The sequence below is a fragment of the Homalodisca vitripennis genome, chromosome 8, assembly GCF_021130785.1.
Source record: "Homalodisca vitripennis isolate AUS2020 chromosome 8, UT_GWSS_2.1, whole genome shotgun sequence".
Taxonomy (NCBI): domain Eukaryota; kingdom Metazoa; phylum Arthropoda; class Insecta; order Hemiptera; family Cicadellidae; genus Homalodisca; species Homalodisca vitripennis.
This window is the reverse complement of record NC_060214.1, coordinates 31,552,210-31,569,045: the sequence shown is the minus strand read 5'-3', so window position 1 is coordinate 31,569,045 and position 16,836 is coordinate 31,552,210. Positions and strand designations below refer to the sequence as shown.

At 33.9% G+C, this 16,836-nt stretch overlaps 2 protein-coding genes across 3 annotated transcripts in view; one reads left to right on the top strand and one right to left on the bottom strand.

The window, feature by feature from the left end:
* Positions 1 to 16,836, bottom strand: part of LOC124367481 (dynein regulatory complex subunit 2-like) — an 84,266-nt gene that overhangs the window by 3,411 nt on the left and 64,019 nt on the right. For both annotated transcript variants that reach the window (XM_046824330.1, XM_046824329.1), the window contains exons 2-6: positions 11,621 to 11,734; positions 11,112 to 11,250; positions 7,990 to 8,213; positions 5,182 to 5,379; positions 4,065 to 4,259 (exon numbers count right to left, since the gene is read on the bottom strand). In XM_046824330.1, the coding sequence (XP_046680286.1) occupies positions 4,065 to 4,259; positions 5,182 to 5,379; positions 7,990 to 8,213; positions 11,112 to 11,250; positions 11,621 to 11,707 (843 nt within the window). In that variant the 5' untranslated portion in view covers positions 11,708 to 11,734. The remainder of the gene's footprint in view (positions 1 to 4,064; positions 4,260 to 5,181; positions 5,380 to 7,989; positions 8,214 to 11,111; positions 11,251 to 11,620; positions 11,735 to 16,836) is intronic.
* Positions 3,236 to 16,836, top strand: part of LOC124367483 — an 88,792-nt gene continuing 75,191 nt past the window's right edge. Inside the window, exon 1 of the mRNA XM_046824335.1 lies at positions 3,236 to 3,490. The gene's annotated coding sequence lies outside the window, so the exon portion shown is untranslated. The remainder of the gene's footprint in view (positions 3,491 to 16,836) is intronic.

Sequence of the window (16,836 nt, the reverse complement as noted above, 5' to 3'; positions counted from 1 at the left end):
GGTGTCTGCTCTGACCCCCTATCTCTAAGGCATTTATAAACATTAAAAAAAATTTAACATAACATTTCTATCTTCTTCTGCCAATTTATCATTATACCAGTTGATTTTCCTATTACTATTAATATTCTTCTTTTTACTTTTACTGATTAGTGGAGAGCTAAAGTGCCACAAGTCTACATATTTCTTAAAAAAATTATTAAAAAGTTTGTTTTCCACCCCTAAGTTCAATAACATATTTTCATCCAATTCATTCCATTTTTCCTCCTTCAAAAACATAATAAAATTTATTTATTTGTGCCGCATTTTGTTTTCTAAACTCAAATTTAATACTACCCATATCTCTTTTGAATTCTTATTCTCCAATTGTCTTACATAAATATTAATCATGTTAGATTTATGATCGGCAAATTGATACTCCATATTGCAATTTTTATACAAGCCCTCTGAGAAATTGACCAGAATATTATCTATACATGCCTTTGCATGGGTTGGAGACTTGACAGTACAGTTTAAATTTAGAGATCTGAGTAAATTAGAGAAACTGATAGAAATATTTTGATCAATCAACGCCATTTCGATGTTGAAGTCACCACAGACTGTCACCAGGCTGTTTTTTTTTAAAGATTGATTTCATTGCCAATTCAAAATTGTCAAAAAAAACTTTGAGATTGCCCTGAGGAGACCTATAAAGACTTAAAGGATGATATTCTGTTCAATCAGCCTGACACCACACACAACTCAATATCTAACTCCCGCATTATACTGACTAAAATCGAAAACTTCAAACTTTATACTACTTTTTAAGAAAATCCCCGACCCCCCATTCTTTTTTTCTCTTCTACAATAGAAGCTTGCAGGCAAATATCCACTGGGCACAAACAAGTCAATTTCATTTTCTGTCATCCAGTGCTCCGAAACACAAATTGCATCTATCTTATGACTTTCGCCACATGTTCAAGCTCAAGTAGCTTGTTACGTATGCATTGTACATTAGCCTGCAATATTCTTATAAATTTCCTACCGTTAGCTTTACTTTTGAAAGGAATGTCATTATTGTTATCCGACACCCTCATATCTTTACCAGACTTCTGATAACCAAGGCCTTGGTTACCTCTACAACAGTTCACACTTTGTGAATAAAGGCTTGTCTCTATGGTGGTGCAGCTGGATCTGTCAGTAGACAGTTTCCCAAAGAGGCCGGCATTTCCTTTTCCCCATCCATGAGTGGCTCAGAGCCTGAAGTGAAGGCTGTAAGCACAGATACCATCAGCAGCGTTTGAGTTAGGTGACCTCTCATCAGTTTTGCTGGCACATACTTCTTGTGGAGCAGTTCCCTGGGTCGTGGACACTTCTATCTTCTTGGTCTCATCCAATGCCTCCCAAATTTGTCCTGCAAGCCAGTGCTTCCCTCTTACATTTAAGTGCATGCCATGCTGAGTATGCACGTGTCTGTCTGCTCTACTAAGCTTAACCAGATAGACATTGGGGAACTCTTGACTAATAGTTTCTAGCTTTTTATTAAATTGTCTAACCTCTTCATTAACACATGACCAAGTTTGTAAGTCGTGCCTAAAGGGTAAGTCCATTAAGACTACTCTAGAATTATTATATTTTACAAAATTGTTTCTTTAATTGCATTAATTGCATTTTGTGCTTCATTTCGGGAAACATCATTAGACCCACATGCAATGGCCAGCACATCATCAGGACCCAGTTCTTCACCATCAATGTTGTCAAAGTTCAAAAATCTGCTCGGCTAAACCTCCAGGCCTAATAAAACCGACAGCTTCCAATGATTTAGTGTGTTTTTTTAAGTTGCTGCTGATGTTTATTTAAGTGAAATGTTAAAATCACGGCCATGGCTATCGGCGCATAAAAGCAGTTTTTGTTTAGTTCCGTTATTCTTTCTTATATTAATATGACCTCTTCGTTCTTGATGAGCAGACGAGACTTTTTTGTAAGTTTTTTGCCGGGTAAGAGACTGTGGACGTTCGTATGGAGTACTGATAGTGTTGGATGTGATAGTGCATTCATTGTCATCAGACTTTTCTGATTCAGAGTCATTCTGGAGCACTGCAAAAGAATTCTCTGAAGTGAAGTCCGAATCCGCTACATTCTTAATTACTCCAAATGATCGCTGTTTCCTCCGACAAGAGCTTTTGGACACTTCCTGCCATTTATTATCAACAGAAGGAGGTTTTTGTTTATTATTAATATTGTTAAGAGGGGGAAAGCAATTAAGACAGGTGAATTTCTCCGGACTCAAAGGATCATACTGTTTTTGCTGATCAGAACTTTCCCTTTGTAAGATTTTAATTATACTTTCCAGTGTTTGTATTGTTTCAAGCATTTTTTTAGTCTCTTCCTTATAAATCACACACCTCATACAATTTCCAGATTGCAAACAGTCCAGTTTTTAAAACTGTTACTGATCTCCTCCTCAGCATGTAAAATAATATTTTCATTAGCCTATTTTTTCCCCTTTTTAATTTCTGCTTCAACACTGTTATTTCTTTTGAAAGCTCCTTTTCTCTATCATGAAAACAGTGTTTTCATTGATTCAATTTTCTCTTCACAGCCTTTCAACTTGTCTTCAAGTTCCAGTACATAGAGAGAACTTTTATTTTTTTTCCTGATGAAGTTCTTGTTTTAATTCTTCATTCTCATGCAAAATGGACTTGTTTATATCCTTCGGCAAGTGAAGAACAGTTTAACTGTTCAATGATTCTTCACCAATCACATTTTTACCTGATAGCACATTTTCGTCATCAGTGGAATTTAAATTACATTTTGAACATGTCCATTGTCCTAACAAGTCTTCCTTTTCCATCATCCTTACATCAGGCAGAGTTAATTCAGCACATTTAAAATGGATCCATTTATGGCAAAAACCTGTACATAAGATTCCAGCTGACCTTAATATTGTCCTCACATATTCCACATGGATATTTGGCCATTTTCACAGCTGATACTAAGTTCACAAGATAACTAAATGCATAAATAATAAATACCCGTTAAATAAATTCGTTAAAATTAGTCATTAGAAAAATGTGACTAATACAGGATATAAGTCGTAATAAAAAGTCAGTATATGTTTGAAAAGTCTGGATGTAAACAAAACATTGTAAACATAGCAGACAAGGTCAGAGCAGAAGACGCAAAGGGTCAGAGATAAAGTCAGGTGGCCAACAGGCAACAGCTGGTTTTGACCTTGACCTGTCACTACAGGTGGTTTGATGTGACAGTTGGTTCTGCTTGGTTAAGAATGGTCTGCCTGTTACTGTAGGAGTCAAAGCAGCATACAACTTCCTGTCAGTGTTATATTCAGTCAAATCAATATTGCATCAGCAAGTACAAAAATACCTTAAATAATATACCCAGTTCAAGTGATGAGTGTTCCAGTCAGTTTTATGTTGTAAATAGTCACAATAAATATCAAAATCACAGCACACTTCCACCAACAAAAACATGTGCTTTTATCTTCTGTGGGGTAAGTTACTTATATATTAATTTCATTCTCAAAATAGTTTATAAAATTTCAAACTTTTGTCCCATTTAAGTCTCGACAGTTAAGTCAAATGTTATATTTGAACTATATTATGACAATTCATTCATCATATAAGAATAAAAATTCGAAAATACTGACACTTGTACCACAGGCTGCATACACTCACTGACTGCATACATCAAAAATCAATCTGCAACCATACAATCATACAATCATACAAACTGCAATCATACAAAAAGCATCTATTGAACAGTAGAATTCAACCTTGTTCAGGTTCATCCTACCTGTATATGGTCAAAAACTAATTAACTCAATGTCTGTTCCTCAATTTTGACCAAAAGGATTTATCAAGGCTGATAAGTTTCGTTATGTGACTCTAATCAACAAAGTTTGATCTGGAATTCTTCCATAACCCGTCAAACTTTTATGGAACTTGAAATTACGAAATACTAGATTGATAATTTCTGGAGGGAAGGTGGGGAAAGAAAAATGAGACAACCCTTTTTCTATAACAATGGAATAATTTCCATTTGCTAGATCTGACTACATGACTCACCTTGATGACTTCACTGCTGACTACAGCTAGTGTAGTCAGTTTGGACTCATCCCTCGCCTGGTTGTGGTTGATACTGTGTCTCATCCTGTCGAACTGCGCTAAGAACTCGCTCTGCTCCTCCCTCAACTCCTTCAGTTTTACTGTATGGGTGCAATGCATCAGAGCCAACTGTTGCTTCAGATCCACTATTAAGTCCTGCAATTGAAAGATTCAACTATTGAAAAATTCATTTGTTCTGCAATCAAACTCAATTAAAGTAACTATTTTATTACCTTCCGAAAAATGCCAAACTAATATAAAATGTTTTGTTATACCAAAAATACGAAATATCCAAATAAAGTTGTATTTATTACAAAACTAAGCATAATCCTAATTTTGACTTAACTGTTGTAGTCATTAATGCACTTATTTATCTTTATAATTTTTTTATAAAATGAGAGGTCAATCCTTAAAAATCCTATTAAGCCTTATTCTGCCCATCCTCATGGACTTGTGCAAGGATCTTATCAAACAGAATAAGGAGGAGAGTCGAAATAGTACAAGATTGATGGTACTGATAAAAAGTGCAATGGCCACAGACAGTATTTGAACCCTTGCTATCTCTAACTCAGATCCAAAGTCCAACAACTTAGACCACTGAACAATTGGTACTTATTGTTATGAAAATAATTTTGTACCGAATTTACAATCATGTGCAGTCAATGAAATTTACAATTTTGAAATTATATTGCTCCCAGGAACATTTCTAGTTTCGGAAATAAATTAAGGTCACTTAGATTGTTGATCTGGATGTTACTTTTAAAGTACTATGTTGTTTATCTCTTAATTTCAAGTTCTAATCCTAAGTTTTTATGCTGACTTTGCCTTCCTTCCTTATATTTAATTTGTCAGTTTGTTTTTAGAAAATGACTTAAAACGTGGTAACAGAATAGGGTCTCAACTCAATATATGAGCTTCTTAACCCAAATCAGGGGGACAAAAAGACTTCTCCATGAAATATCTTTTCTTCTACCTCATATGAAAGCTTCGAATTACAATAATAATGTATAAAGGGAAACAATACTTTCCTTTCCATCTGTAACTAAAAGAAAGAATGAACAAAATTTCTACTGATTACCGAATACTTGTTGACAGTATCACAGTGGCGAAGCAGTTGCTCAGTGTTGGCCTTATCCTTGGCGCGCAAAGCGTTGTAGTGAGGTCGGTTGGGTGCAGTGTCGGTCACATAGTCCTTCAATACCTGCTGTATACTGTGCCACACCTCTTCTATCTGTAGACTTCCCTGCTCCTCCACCTTCTCTATCTCACTTTGCATCTGTAACACAGTACATTATCAGGTACTGGTTACAGGAGACAGAATAAGTGAGAGTATAAAAAAAATCACTTGCAAATTTATACAGATGGCAATACTGGTAATACAAAAGAATGTATCATCTAATTAATCAAAACATTATTATTGATGTAAATTCAATCATACAGTACCAATAGAAAATCTATGCTGTGCTTTTTTAAATTCCCTTAACATTTTTATTGTATATTGTGTACTACACCATAACATATGTTTTTAAGGAGATGAATAAATCAAACTTCAAAATGTACGCAACCCCCAGGAGTAAATTATAGGTTTCATGAAGCTGTTATATACAGAGAACAATTCAAAACCTAATTTTAAAAACCGAGACTAGACAAAAAAAGAATCCACTCAACAGTTTTATTTTGAGGATATCAACATTCAATTCATCGTGGGAGGCTTTATGTTCATCGCACAATGGACAACATCCTGTTCGAAGAGCAAGTCCCAATGGACCTGATCTTTACAATTTTTTAATTTCAACATAGTCAGAGATAGGTGATGTTTCTAACCAAATTTTAATCCTCTATGTTAACTAATTCTAAAGTTTTTTTGTATACAAATGGATACACGCTAAGACAATAATCTGCTCTTGTCACTAATGGGTGGGAGAGGCTTTGTTAAATGATCAGCCAAATAAACATAAGTAAACACAAACTTAGTTCATGTGCATCTGCAAAACCCTGCAGATATATAAAATCTGGCATTGTCCAGTAAGAAATGTATATTTGTCACTGAATATTGCAGTTATATATACAGGGTGTTAATAAAGTCCTGCACGGCCTTATTAATTCTCGAAAGATTACAGGTAAAGTAATACAACTTTTTTGAAGAAACTACCATTTTTTTGTTGCAGGCAATAACCCACAAGGAGCCAGAAGAAAATTTTAAATGAGAACATAGGTCAAGTAGTAAATGAAATTAGAGGTCTTTATTAGTGGAGTACAATGTCCGAAATCCGACTTCAAAAGGTTCACTCTTTAAAAACTTCTGCTTGTTTAAAGTTTGAAAGATTTCGTAAAATGTAGGACCTGTTCTAGATGTTTTAATATTCTTGTCTTGGTTCAAGTTATGAAAGTTAAACTTAGTAAATGAATACTGGACTTATGAAATAATTTTTAAGGTAGTTAGTTCATCATATACACTGTCTTGTGGAGTCTGGATCCTATAACACCACCCACTCAGGATAAGGCCACATCAGGGTCCAGTTTTGTTCCTGAAAATGAGGATGAGGTCCCCATCCCCGTTCCTGGTATGAGCTTAAGCTCTCGTCATCCTCGGGAAAGTGCCTGCCCTTGGGGGGAATAAAAACCATCTGAGAATCGGTCACCTAAAAGTACAATTGCTCAATACGGGGTTTAACTAACTGAGTACCTTGGTTTCTCTAATTTTAAGAATTAGCATAACACGCTGAATGTAGTTTTTCCATTTAACTGACTGATGTGGTTTTCCCATCGCAAATTGTCATCCAAAGCAACATCAAGAAATTTACAATTTCTGTGGAAGTTAGTTTATTTTGATAATAAGTTATTTCAAGTTGTTTTCTAAAATTTTTAACAAGGTGAAAATTAATAATGTTTTGGGAACATTTAAGGAGATTTTGTTAGCTTTAAGCCGATTAAAAATGAAATTAATGTTTTCATGTAATTTTTGAAATGGGTAAATTTTATTATTAGATTTAATTAAATTTTTTGTATCATCAGCAAAAAGAATTAATTTGCCACAAGTTGAACTGATTAGGTAAATCATTTATAAAAATTAAAAATAATATGGGGCCTAAAATGAAGCCTTGGATTACACCTGCCTCTAAATAGCAGGAAGGGGATAGATATTCATGGACAGAGCCAGCACTGTCTTGAACTAACTCTACTACCTGGTGCTGCGACCCCTCAGAAAGCTACTAAACCAACTAAGTACATTGGCATGATCATATGCCATAATATTTTAATTTATTTGACAAAATGTCATGGTCTGTGTACAAAAGAGATAACGAGAACAATGAATACAGTAGTTGTTACATTTGTTTATATATTTGCTACAGAATTTGTTAGTAGTCAAATAGTCTTTATTGACCATTGATCATTCATAATGAAATAGAGTTTCAAAATTAAAATAGCTCTGTAAATTTAAAATTTAAGGATTTACTTAAAATTTTTAAAGGTTACCTACATAATACCTCTAGTTAATCAGGTGAAGATGTGAAACAACTTACATTTGTATTATTAAATGAAGGAATTATTTTTATTAAAACAAGTTTAATAATGACAATGAAGACAAATAATTAATGATATTAATTAAACTATATTTATACTTATATGGATAAGTAAAGAATTTATAAAAGGAAAATCACTTCATAACGAGCAATTACTCAATTATTAGCCTTGACAAAGACCATAATATCAGAAAATGACACTAAAAATGTTCAGTTAACACTAAAAAAAGATTTTATTCATAAGCTCCGTTTGATAAAGTTTAATTTTACCTGCATAACTATCATAGACCTTATAATTAGTACTGATTTTTATTTTGATACTATTTTATCTAATACATACAAAGCATTATTTTGTAAGTAACCTGGTTGCGTAATTCATCTTGCTTTGCTGTAGCACTTGATGTGCAGGCCTTGTGCTGTGACTTGTTGCGTGAATTCATGTCGTAGATGACAGTCTGCAAGAACTCGCAGGCGTAGTCGCTCTGGGTCGAGGTGTTTATTCGCTCGAGATTAGCCGCAGACAATAAAGCCTCCTTTTCAGAGGTGTATCGCTTGTGACAGGCTTCCAACCGGTCCTGGTGCAAGCCTTCAGAACCAAATTGAATGGTAAATTTGATTGTTCACTAAAAGACAAGAAGCTGGAGTAACTTCTCATTTTACTTAATCCTAAAAATAACCTCTGTACTTTATTCCGGAGTGATAGGATATTCCGGATGGGTAGAGTTGGGGGTAGCGACCGCCTCCTGTTGAGATTCCATGAGGAAAGATATAAATGGCACTGTGCCTCAATCATGTCACTTTAGAAAAATTGGAGCTCTGGTCCAGCCTCTTCTAGTCAAAATAGGTAGGGGACAGTATTGACTCTTCATGATTAGGCTTTTGACAGCTTTTAACAGTAAGGAAACTGCACCCACTCAGTCTTTTTCCGCAGTTAACTAGACCTGTTGAATAAACCTTTTACCCTAATATCTCAATGACATTTGCGGTTAGTGATGTGTTGTTCCTGGACATCCAGACATGGAGTTGCCTACAGGTAAATAACACATTAGTTTTTCATGCACCCTAGGACGTAAACAGCGAGTGGATCCAAGGGGTCCGGACTCTCCCCCCCCCAATGTTTTTCAATTACTTTTTTAGTAAATGATTATAATTATTTAAATATTTCAGTATTACTGACATGTACTGGTGAAAGATCGTTCTTAACAAAGAAACGGGTCAAGAACTTTTTAAGGAACAAAATGGGGCCTTACTCTCTGTCCACTACGGGAAAATATCAGTTGTCTGGACCCCCCAAACTTTGTTCCAGGCTGCGTTCTTGCTTGCACCCAGGCTGTTAAGATATAAAACAGCCAGACGTGAATTCTCCTAGCGGACTACCGCAGCTTACACAAGTTTACCGTTGCTGAGGTTAGGATATTTGACATTGTGCCGCTCAGTAGTCAAACAAAAATACATTAAAAAATGTTTGTTTAAGTAAGAAATTTTAGAAAAAATATAATATATAAAACGTAAATGTGAATAGTATCCAGGAATGTGAAAGGTAGTTTGCCTTGGGCTGAGACTGTACGTGGGACCGGGATCATATTTTCCTCATTGAAAACTATTGTTTATTAGGTTTGAGGTTATGTTGTCATGGTTAAGTTTGTCATGCTGATATGTTTGACCGCATAAAACGAGAGCACCAATTATCTTAACAGCGACGGGAAAACCTGTTAGAAAAAGTGAAATAAGTTGGTAGAATATCTGGCTATCAATAATTTTAACTATTAGTAAATCTCAAATATTTTTAATATTCTTGAGTAGCAAGGTAATTAAATTATACAATCAAAAAATTTATGAATTCAATTTAAATTTGTTTTTTCTAAAAGAACAGGGAAATATAAGTTTTAAAATTATACAATTATTCAATTTGAATAAAAATAAAACAAAGTAAAATATCCCTCCCGGCTTATGTAGAAGAACAGTAGATTTCGCCTGTGGCTGTGATCTCAAAACGTCAAACTAAAGGTGCATTATTAGATAGTTTTTGACGTGACAACGTCTTAAATTAGGTCGCGGCTCGGAGTCACTCATGAAAAAGTGTAACGCCCGGTAACGTTACGATGCCCGTCCAGTGGGTCCGCCGCACGGGATTCGCACGGGATAAAGCAGATAACTGTGGGTCCGCCGCACGGGATAAAGCAGATAACTATGTTTATTCGTGAAAATGTGGAGTGCTTAGATTCGTCATTTACAACAACTACAACAATAAAGGTAAATAATTGTACACTGATATTTCATTATCGTAAACTATGATTGATTGATTAATTGTTAGATTGACACAAAAGTTGAGAAACTGAGTTTATAGGTTATGTCATACTATTGACAAATGTTGATAGTGTTAAGTAAATTATTAGTTTAAATCACTCTGCAATCAATCGTAATTCAGTCGATTGAGAAGAAACAGCGCGTATTGCTAGTCAAACATTTAAAATAACAAATTATAACCTCTAACCTGTCATAACAGTGCGACCAAACAAACGAACTAAACCGACCAATCACCACGCGCGGAGTTAGAATTTAACTGTGTTTAGCAAGAATTTCAAATTCCAATTTTAGTAAATGTTTTATTCAACTTTACCATTTACAATAACAAATTTTAATTAATTTCAAATTATGTACAATGTTTTAGTAAACAAAATATATTTCTATAGTTAAAATTTGTGCAATTCTTATTTTCATTCAATTCCTTGTTCCTATTGTGCAATTTAATAATATCATATCAATAAATATTCTACCGAGAAAAAGACTTTGTCACGTAAAATCTTCGCCCGTAAAACCGACTTTACAGGCAACCATAATGTTTTTTAATCTCTTTTAAGCCTCAGCTCTTAGACTATGCTGGCTTGTATTTGGGTCACTGTGGCTGTTATTCTTATCATGATTGGACCTCCCCGGGATTTGAACCCGTGATCTCTCAGAGAGCCGTGACTGTATCCATTAGTCTACGAAGGAGGACAAATATTTGATAGTTAATTTATACAACACTGATGGTACAATGTCTCCAGAGGATCACATGTTAACATACTAGTAATTGAAAATTTACAAGACAAATTTATGTAAGAATATACATTTGTGTTAAAAACGTGGAATTAATTTAGTCACAACCAATAAGAAATTCACTGTTATTGTATACTTCTAAAACTTTTTTTTAAGTCAGTTATCTCAAAACATCACGAAACCTTAAAAATCACGTAAATGCACACATTGCTGAAAATTACCTGAGTATTCCAAAATTCTTTTTCGCTTTGGTCTGTAATACCTAACAACTGACATATACCCATTAAGTAGTCTACCGCAAAAACACACTTTATGGCGCCTACATTAGTCAACGTGTAAAGTGGATTTATTAGAAGATCCCAGAACTCTTCGCCACTATGATTCGTTGATTAAGTAAGAGTTAGGCAAACAAAGAGACAAAATGAATGGGGTTGTAGGTAATTACCGATAAGGCGGTTGACGATCTGAACGTGATTCTCCAACATCATTGAATACTGAAGCTCAGAATCCTCCAGGTCCCCCAGGAGTGTCTGGATAATCTTATTCTTGCTTATGACAGCCGCCTCGAATGTGGTCCACAGGATCTGGCCAATGTTTAAAAAAGAAAACAAATAAACACAGACATAAATTAGTTTAGTGCTGTGACGTCAATACAGCTTCATCCATCACTGGTTATAAAATATAAAGAAAACAGTTGCAAGATTAAGATGCCAACTGGCAAAAATACTCAGTACTTGAATATTAATTGCTCAATAATAAAGAAAGGCATGACAATTTACAGAGTCAGCTTAGATGCTGGACATTCATTTGTTAGAGCATAGATATAAATCTACCCAATCCAATTTGAAAGAGCCTACACTGGTTAAATTTATCTATGAAGACGTTTCAAATAGATAATCTCTTATTTAGTCTATACCTTTTTACGAGTATTTAATAAAGTGTAGTGTCACTTACCTTCATATTGTCTGTTAGCTCCTTACACTTCACTTTTCGCAATATATGACGCCACTGTTGATTTATTTTTGCCGAATTCAACCTCATAAATGCCTCTTCATGTTTCAGTTTGTTCTGAAATTATACAAACAAATGTTTCAGTTATTTAAATGTATATCCTAGTAAATTGTTGTACCGGAAAAGGATATTAGAGCGATGTAGCTAACAATTACAGTTGTTATTCGTTACAAAAATAAAACAAATACGTTTCGACAATGGGTATCTCTTATCTTCTTCAGGTGCTACAACTGTGAATGCACAAAAATAATAAGCAAATCAACAATACATGAGGATGAGATTTTCAAAACTAAAACATGACAACAGAAAAGCTTATATATAAGCTTGTCATCCTGAATTGCGGCGTATTCTTGAATAATTACTATGCGTTATGGTGGGAGCTTTAAGAACTTTTGGCGTAGTGACAACTCTTACTGAGTTACATACGTAACATATTTTTTTGTAACAGAGATTAATCGATCGTAGGTTGGTGCGCTATTTTTCAGGATATTGCAGGCTAGTTCTTGTCACAAGAAAGGAGTTTTGCACTTTTCGCTTACACTTTTGCATGTATTGTAGATGCTGGGACACTCCATCTCAGATTAAGCTGAATTCCTTCAGTGAGTGTGATGAAAGTTACAAATTTCTTTCGAACATAAATGTCATTGATGAAGAAATGTTTGATAAGTACATTATACCTCTCATTAGTATAATTTTCTGATAATTGATAAGAGGTCTTTAAGTGGCAGACACGTTTTAGCAAAATCACTGTGTTTATTCTTTTGTAGGGAAGGTGGTCAAGATTCTCATGGAGTCACCAGAATATCTTTTGGCCTCTAATTAGTGGAAAGTCTTAGTTGTGGTGTTTGAATACACTCTAGAACAAAATATCATGAAATATCTGAAGGAGCAAAGATATTGTTTTGAAGATTTGTTTTGGAGACAAACAAATACCTATATGCGAGAGAAATCTATTATAATCTATAATGAAAAATATGATTTTCTGTGGAAGACGAGAGGTCTAACTTCGAAGTCACCAAGATTCTTGAAGATTATTATTGGAAAAACCAAAGACAAATAACGGAAACTTTAGGATACCCTTACGCTTTTGCACAGTTCACGGGAACTCGGTGTTTTCAAATAATATACAGTGATCAGTGGGAATTCTCATTTTTGTCTGTCTCAGTTATTCGAAATCAATTAATAGAGCTTGTTCTTTTTTTTTAGTTTGTTATTGACTATGGAAGGTTTGAAAGGAAAATAGGATTTCTGACATTTGCCATCAGTTTTATGCTACAAAATCTAAAACAGAACGTTTCGAGGATTGAAATTCATCCTATTCATCATGTGGGAAAATATTTAGTAAACCGAAAAAAAAATTTAAAAAGAAGAGAAAGAAAATTGGTTAAACATAACAGAAAACTGCTTGGAGTCCAGACAAGAGAAAATGAACTGAGGCGTTGTCACTGCACCGGATGCTTGTTGGTAAGCAAATCCAAAAACTATTTTGGTCAGAGAAAAAAACTTTGTTTTTCACCATATTAACAGATGAAATTATTATCACCAGAGTGTAATGTTATCATTATGTGTTCAGTACGCAGAGACATAATATGTTGTTGTTTTCGCGCTATTTCCAGATCAGCAAGTTTAGATAGCTAAGTTTAAAAATTAACAACAAACCTACAGTAGACCTACAGTAATGGAAGTTACATGAACATTTACAAATTAATTAATTAGGCATTCCCATCTCCATAAAATCCAGAATCAACCGAAGAGGTTTTGTCACTCGTTACACAACACACACAAAAATCAGAAAGTTCCAGTTAACACAACCGCGTTATAATTTAAAACTTTATAGGCCTACATATATACAATACGACAACACACCGCCACATTACAAAACCTCTTCGGTTGATTTTGGAGCTGACGTTGGTAAAAATGCCTAATCAATTTGTCAATGAATTCAAAAGAGGCATAATCAATGAATAATAATTAAACTTTAGCTTGTCTATCTCTGATTTTAGATGTATAATGACAATTATTTACAAGTAATAACTTCCAGTTTTTATGACAATAACAAAGAAGAGCCGGTCTTAGGTGCTGTTCAACCACACTACCAAGTTGAAATTTTCAACTAGGAAATTTATGATTTATTAACACAACATTTTTATACAAGATAGTTACAAGTGTAATAATATTAGTTGCTCGCGGCTTCGCACGCAATTTCCCGTTGAAAAACAGTACACTATATTCACGTATTCTTTTTCCATCACATTCTAAACATTGCTGATATAATTGATATTCGTTCCTTCGTGAGCCTCTTGGGCGCATTATGAAGGTATGTACCATATTCCTGCCTCTATCTTTCGTGGTTTTTGCTAGGTGTTGATAAGTTATTCAGAAGAATTAATTTATATGGACGAATCTCGGTAAACTAATTAGGTTATAAAGAATCAAATTAGGTCTATTAAAATTAATTTTCTGTCTAAGATATTTCCAGTGTTATTGAGGAGCATGCCTTCAAGAAAATGTATCAACGAAAATCAATTTCGATCATAAAGCGTCTTCTTTCGGCTCTTTTCAAATACCCACGATCTAACCAAATTCGATTACCTTATGTGCAAACATTCACAGATTTGTACAATGAGGTTGTTTTCATAATAGCGTTTAATAGTATTTTCATTGCATTAGATAGTTTATTCATCATTGGTGCAATCTAAATTTAAAATTAGGCAATGACGTCTTCTATGCAACCTGCATTACACTACTCATCAAGCACTTTACAATAACAATTTTCTAAATTTTAAGTGTAAACAAATGTTTCTGCATCTTTGATGAATGATGAACTTCAGCTGAATGTGTTAACAGCTGTTAAACATCAGTTCACTTTGTATTGCGTGTCGTAGTGCAGTCTGCCGGATCCAATGTAAAACACTCCAAAATCGACAACTACTTACAAAATGCAAAATTAATTAAAAAAACATTTTCCAGTGGACCAAATTGTGAATCTAAACCATTCTCGAATTCCATTGAAAACACACACAAAATTTCATCAAAATCGGTCCAGTCGTTTAGGAGGAGTTCAGTCACATACACACGAACACAAGAAATATATATATATATATATATATATAAAGATAGTTACAAGTGTAATGATATTATGGGTATATATAATTTTAAAGTTTTGAATTATTAGAATAAAGGTGATTAGCGAATTATCTTAACATCTGAACATTGATTCTTGACCTGGCGCTGGCAGTTAAGAAAATCTGGCATTGGTCACGTTATGGAGCTTTTAAATTCATTATCTTGGGAGTTTAATTTTGTAAAGCACTATTAAAAAGTTAAAAGTTATAACTAGAAAGTGTTTGATTTTATTAAGACAACATTTTTATACAGGATAGTTATAAATGTAATGTTTTTGGGTGTGTAATTTTAAAGTTTTGAATTTTATTAATAGAATAAAAGTGGTAATCGAATTATCTTAAAATCTAAACATTGATTCTTGACCTGGCCGCTGGCGGTTCATAAAATCGGGCATTGGTCACGTTATGTAGCTTTTAAATTCATTATCTTGGGAGTTTAATTTTGTAAAGCACTATTCAAAAGTTAAAAGTTATAACTAGAAAGTGTTTGATTTTATTAAGCCAACATTTGTATACAGGATAATTATAAATGTAATGTTTTTGGGTGTGTAATGTTAAAGTTTTGAATTAATAGAATAAAATTGGTTATCGAATTATCTTGACATCTGAACATTAATTCTTGACCTGGCGCTAGCGGTGAAAATCAGGCATTGATCACGTTATGTAGCATTTAAATTCATTATATTTTAGTTTATAAAGATAAAGAGTTTAATTTTGTGAACCACTATTCAAAACTTTAATTTTTAACACCAATTTAATTGAGCAGGTTTTATGATCTACCACGACCAATGCAGCGGGCGCCTGCTTATTAAATTTATGATGTGACTAGTACTGGTACGATAATACAATCACAAATATTGCGTTTTGAATTCAATTTTCCAACAACATCTTAAATGTTTTTTTAGAGCTTCAACTTAATCATGCCAACATTGCAAAAATGCATTAATGACACCAGGAAGGTGCGAAACGTCCCTTCACAGATGCCGGGATACAATAAGGGCGGAAAGGCAGTGTTTAATAAATGTTTTCAATGCAACGTTCACGCATTGGAAACAATTATGAACTGAAGCATAATGAGACAAACTACAGCTGCCTGCCTTCACACCTGTCTGTGTGCATTTACATTTATAATAACCTTGTCACGTCAACAATGCGTGACAAGAAACGGTTCTTTTTCAAATCTATTGGTGTCGTTGTAGCTTTAGACAAAATTCAACCGACAGAAAATGTTTTCCGAAACAATAAACAAATTGAGAGACAGAGTTTAGTACACGGTATAGGAGAGTAAAAGGTACAGGGTATAAAAAGGCAAAAGATCTAGCACACAGATTTAAATCAAAAGTATAAATATAAAAAAAAAAAACTATAAAAGTATAAATCAAAAGGTCCAAAACAGTAGATAGTCAGAGACGCCGATCTAATGTCGAGGTGCAAATTGTAGTTGATTATTAACGACATTACAGTCTCCCCCCATATTTAGATGAAATTTTGATGTTACTCAAAGACAGGTTTTTATACCGTACCGATCCATCAAAAGGGAACAAAAGTCTCATCTTTGTACATAATAGCGTAAGTACTGTAGAGGATTCTGACATTTTTTTTTTAACTGATGCCTCTACAAAAAAAAGGTTTTCCAGAACACAAGCAGAGATGAATTATATGAACAGTGAAACCTCTGGAAACGAAGTTAATAAGCCAAAAGCCAAAGTGCTATTAATTTACTGACAGAAATGGATGAAAATATTTTCCCTAACCTTAAAATTAGGGCGGAGCGATAAGTGTGGAAGATGAAGATGTATAAAATAATAATCGAGTTTAACAGTTGTTCTATTTTATTTCATCGCTTTGACCAGAAGGGTTCAGTAGTTATGATTAAGGGTTGTGAGAATTTTTTAAATTTCTTTATGTTTTTATAATATATCTATAACACTTTTTTGTAATTTTTATATTGTTTTGAGGTTTAGTGCCGGATGAAACCCTTTAGTCGTAACTCCACCTTTGTAAATAGACTCCATTCCATTTCATTTACAAATT